This window comes from Orycteropus afer, unplaced genomic scaffold, assembly GCF_000298275.1.
Source record: "Orycteropus afer afer isolate SDZICR_OR568_19922 unplaced genomic scaffold, OryAfe1.0 scaffold00011, whole genome shotgun sequence".
NCBI lineage: Eukaryota > Metazoa > Chordata > Mammalia > Tubulidentata > Orycteropodidae > Orycteropus > Orycteropus afer.
Genome location: NW_006921598.1, coordinates 16,586,862 through 16,592,601, shown reverse-complemented (window position 1 = coordinate 16,592,601; position 5,740 = coordinate 16,586,862). Strand labels below are relative to the sequence as shown.

The following is a 5,740-nucleotide window of genomic DNA, read 5'->3' as shown; positions in this document are numbered from 1 at the left end:
TTGGGTTTCCGAGGCAGTTATCACTACGGAAGTAGGATTGCCCAACCTTCCTTCCGAGGAGTGGCTGGTGGGTTTGAACCGCCAGCCTCCTGGTTAGCCTTAGCAGTCAAGTGCCTTAGGCACTATGCTACCAGAACTCCCATTAGTATAGAGTAAGTCCTCAAAAAATAATTTTTACTATTGAGTTTGCTATGTCAACTTGAAGATAAATACCTTGTTTGAACTAAGATTTTTTATATTTCTTATTATTCTAATTCTCAATATCTCTAAGAAATGTTAGAATTTCAATAATTATGCTTAAATTATATTTTAAAAGTCTATTCTATACATGTATGTTTTATTAAATTTCTTCATGTCAGAATATATTTTATATACATGGACAAATATTTATGATATGCTAATCTGAGAAAGGGGTTGCTGTGAATCAGGTCTGACTCAACAGCTCATAACAACAACAACAATCTGAGAAAATAGTAAGATAAGAAACAGTTTTATATGGTATGGCACCTTCTTCTATAGGAAAAATAGTATGTATTTGCAAGTATCAAGGTTTTTGGTATGATGGGATTAAAACCCTAAACCCATTCTGTTGAATCAATCCAACTCACAGCAATCATATAGGACAGGGTAGAATTGCCCCCATAGGGTTTTCCAGGGCTGTAAATCCTTATGGAAGCAAACTGCCACATCTTTCTTCCACAGAGTGTCCTGATGGGTTTGAACCACTGACATTTTGTTTATTAGCTGAGCTGCTTTAACCACTGTGCCACCAGCGTTCCTTAGGTATTTAAAAAACGTTTCTTCCTTCTGCATGTGTGTATTTTCTCGTTTTTCAATAATGAATATGTATTGTTTATGTAATTAAACAATAATATCCTTATGTAACTGAATAATTATTCTTCAGAATTACCAGCTAAACTCTAAGTCTTATCTTTCTATTAAAAAAAAAAAAACTTTTAATATGGCCATTATACAAATGCAGCACAGATATGTAATATTAATGCCTTTTTAAACAGACTATCTGAATATATTTATCTAATCCTTTTCTTTATATAATGGTTGAAGTGACATAAGTGTGGTAAATAATTACCACTGCATCATACATCTAAGTGAAACCCACATTTTTAATCTAACTTTCACATATCACCTCTGAAATATTCCTTCCAAAAAAAAGGACTTTCCTAGGCACTTATATTTGTGATACAAAGGTACAGTACAAATATCTTTTTTATCTTTAAATTCAGAGCTACTTATAGCTACTTATGGTATATTCAACTTTTGTTCTTGCTGTGTTAAAAGCACTATTATTCATTTATTTCAATTGTTCTGTTTCAAAAAGTATTTTAAAATAACATAATGAATAAAATAAAGCTATGGATTTATAAAAATTTTATTCTACCTTCCATGCATTTTTAAAGTTGACTATTTCACTTAAGGAAAATTTTAAAAACAGCTACCTTAAAATAATGCAATGACAACTTTAAATTTAGAAAATAGTACATACCTCATTTTCAGTAAAATATGAAATTTTAAACTTTTAAAATATATACACAATAATGATAATAACATCTCAACAACTTTAATTACGTTCAATTACTTTTTTCTTTGCAAGCACATAACAAGTTCATTGTCCATAAAGGGAAATCCAAATTGGTTTAGAAAGAAGTCCCATGATCCTAAATCTACAGAGATAACTGTTGTATATACATTTATACTTTAATATTCTTTTAAATGAAGTTTGAATTGGTTTGATATTTCCAAATTTTAATTTGATTCCTCAGTTATTTTTCAATTTCAATTACTACAAGCATCTTACTGAAAAATATATTACAATAAGTTTCATTTAAAATAAAAGTTTACATACCTTGGCTTCCGAAATGCTAAGCTATACTGCTGACAAGCCAGACCCACAGTTGGAGTATAAACAATTGGCATGAATTTCTCAATGTCAGATATTAGCACTCTATAAAAAAGTTTTTCATTTCTATCTTGAAGATCCATTAGGAGAAGATACCTATGGAAATTGGACACAATTAGACCTATAATCCAACAAAGTCATGAAATATCTGCTTAAAAATCTAATTAAACATTTTCCAATCAAGTAGAACATATTGTTTAGGTTACACAGAAAATATCTCATTAAAAACATAACTTTAGTAACATTCCTAAACACCTCAAAGAATGAAGAATCGTAAGTTTGAGTTAGTGTCACTCAAGAGTTAAAATCATTGCTGAAAAAGTAGTTTGTACTCTTAAAAAGACTTTATCCCTATTTTACAATAAAGGCAATGAAAATATCACTAGAGATATAGTTTTAACATTAACTTACTTAAGTGAATAGAAGACTTATACTTTATCTTTGTAGTGCTGAATGATACGAGGATAATTACAAATCAAAAGGGAAAAAATGTGTATATAATTTTCCCCGATGCAAAAAGGGAAAGAGACTCTCCTCTTCTTTTCCTTAGAGCATTTACTTTAGAAACCTTGTAATTACAAAATATTTGTTTTGCCTCAATAAATGTTCAGTTTTACAACCAGTAATGACTCCTCAAGGGCTTAGTAGCCATTTCTTTAAAATTAATCAGTAAGGAAGACAATTCCCCTGGCTCTCAGTTTCTGTGGGAGGATAAGGGCCTAGCTTCTGTGGGCTCTAAACTGTAAAACTTGAAGCCTAGAACTGAAGCCACTCCTGTGGCTCAACTTTCAGCAAAACAGTAGACAGGCCTATAATTGAGTGATAATACCAGGGAGGTACACACTCATTACAACAATCTACCAGACGAGTCAATGGATAGCACTGCCCAGGGATAAAGCTCAAAAGGCAAGGAGGAATAGGAAGGAGAGGTCCAGGAAAATGGTAAATGCAGAGAGGAAGTGGGAAAAGTGCTGTTACGTTGTAGAGATGGCAATGAGTGTCACAAAACAAAATGTGTATGAATTGGTGAATGGAAAATCAATTTGCTTTATAAACTTTCGCCCAAATGACAATATAAAAATAAATAAATTACTTTTCTAAAAAAAAAAAAAAAAGAAAGATTAACATAAAGATATGGATTTGCTTTTCCTTTGGATACGGCCAATTAGTAAGCACTGGCATAGTGCCTAAGGCATTTGACTGTGAACCAGAAGGCTGGTGGTTCAAACACACCAGCCACTCCTTGGAAGGAAGACTGGGCAATCTACTTCCGTAAAGATACCTCCTAGGAAACCCAGGGAGGGGTCACTATGAGTTGAACTGACTCAGCTGCAGTGAGTCAGGTAGCTATCCTAGTAACAAGGTGCATATCCTAGTAACGAGTAAGATAAACAACGGTGTGATAAATGGTCCTGTCAAGTCCTTTTATTTGAAGACTAGTTATCATTTACCTGAGAACATGTATTTAAAAGACATTGTTAAGAAAATGATGAGGCAAGCCACAGGCTGAGAATAATGCTGAACATACATCTGACTTCTATCTAGAATATATAAAGAACTCTCACAGCTCAATAAGATAAACAGCCCCCCCCAAAAAAAAAATGGGCAAAAGACTAAGAATCCTCACAAGATATACATACAAACATTAAGCACACATAAAGATAGTCAACATCACTTGTCATCAAAGAAATGAAAGTGAAAACCATAAGGAGATACCATAACACATTCAGTAGAATAGGTCAAAACTTTTAGAAGACTGAAAAGTCATGTGTTTGAGACTATTAAGAGCAACAGGAACTCTCATAAATTGCTGGTAGGAATCAAAACTGTACAATCCCTTTAAAAAACTGACAATTTCTTATAAAGGTGAACACATTTACCATTTGATCTGGTAATTCCACTCAATTATTTACATAAGAGAAATGAAAATATATCCACACAAAAACCTGTACCTGGATGCTCATAATAAATTTGTTCATAACTCCAAACTTAAAACAACGGAAATGTCCACTAACTGATGAATGCATAGACAACCTTTTGTACCTCTACACAAAGGAAAGGAGCTCTGGTGACGTAGTGAGTAAGGCATTTGGCTGTTAACCAGAAGGTCAGTAGTTCAAATCCACCAGCTGTTCCACAGGAGGAAGATGGCGTAACCTATTTCTGTCAAGATTTATAGCCTTGAAAACCCAATGGGGGCCTCTAAGAGTTGGAATGGATTTGATGACAGTGAGTTTGGTTTTGGTTTGGTTAATACAAAGGAATGCTATTATCAATAAAAAGGAACAAACTACTGATACACAACAATACCACCATGCTTTGTGAAAGAAGTTAAATACAAAAGATTACATATTATATGATTCCATTTAGAAATTTTAGAAAGGCAAAAGTATAGTAGCAGAAAAGCAGATCAGTGGCTGTGTGGCATCAAGACTATGGAAAAGGAATTGTCTACAACAGGGCCTGGAAAAACTCATGGGCATCATGATAATTCCACTCAGAATTACAAGACTGTATACATGTGCCCAAATTAATACAATAGTATACCTAAAAGAGGTATTATGTAGAAATTATATCCCAGTAAATCTTTTTTAAAAGTTATATTAATGTTCAGGGAGCTCTCCTAGCATAGTGCCTAAGGCACTTGACTGCTAACCAGAAGGCTGGCTGTTCAAACCCACCAGCCACCCCTCGGAAGGAAGATTGGGCAATCTACTTCCATAGAGATAGCACCTCGGAAACCCAAGGAGGGGTCACTGTGAGTCAGAGTCAACTGGAAGGCAGTGAGTTTTGTTTTGGTATTAATGTTCATGAAAGCATTATTGTATTAACAAAGTACTTGAAAACATAATGTCCAATAATAGGGCAATAGTTAAAGTAATTAAGACAGATGGATGCTGTGAAATACTATGTAGCCATTAAAAGATTAAGATAGAGCAGAGAAGTCATGGAGAGGTTGCATAAAATGAGATGGCTGTAATTCCTGCTCCTATTTATAGCTCTGGTAGCATAGTGCCTTAAGGCACCTGACTGCTCACCAGAAGGCTGATGGTTCAAACCCACCAGCCACTCCTCGAAAGGAAGGTTGGGCAATCCTACTTCCGTAGTGATACTGCCTCGGAAACCCAAGGAGGGGTCGCTATGAGTCGGGGCCGACTCAACGGCAAACAACAACAACAACATTTATAGAACATAGTGTCAGGGATACACTAAATGCAGCACAAACAATAGATTATACTCTACTGGCAGGTCTCAACAAACCACAGATTTTCAAATTATGGGTGATAGCATCAACCTATCCTATCCACACTCAATGTACAATAAGTCCACTCTCATGTGCTCTCGCTGATCCCAAGACCTCAGAAAACTAAAGGTAAATATTCCTCACTAAATGTCTGAGAACATTTGCCTTAATCATCATGAGAGGTAATGACACTGAATAAAATACTTAACTAATCATAATTATTGTGGCATCAGTCTTGCTGTTCCCTTCTGATCTCCTGATATATTTGCCCATTGTCTCTATTCATTGATGTTACTACTGTCCAGACACCAGTATCCTCATACAATCTCATGAATGCCTACCTTCAACTGGCTATTCTATGTTTTCCATTTGAATTCCCATTGGACTTTTATATCTTTTATATACAAAAATCAATATTTTGTAGCAAAAATTGATCCATGCAGTCTGTTAACAAGACAGGATATTTGTGATAGTTGAAGATGTGTCAACTTGGCTGGACTCCAGTTGTGAGTGGTGGTTCCCATGATGGATCACATGACTGGGTTCTGAGCGGCCGGTCTGTCCAAGGGGAGTTTCCC

At 34.9% G+C, this 5,740-nt stretch overlaps 1 protein-coding gene across 1 annotated transcript in view; it reads right to left on the bottom strand.

The window, feature by feature from the left end:
* ME1 (malic enzyme 1) overlaps nt 1–5,740 on the bottom strand; it is a 231,625-nt gene that overhangs the window by 166,884 nt on the left and 59,001 nt on the right. Inside the window, exon 3 of the mRNA XM_007951230.2 lies at nt 1,865–2,014. Within this exon, the coding sequence (XP_007949421.1) occupies nt 1,865–2,014 (150 nt within the window). The remainder of the gene's footprint in view (nt 1–1,864; nt 2,015–5,740) is intronic.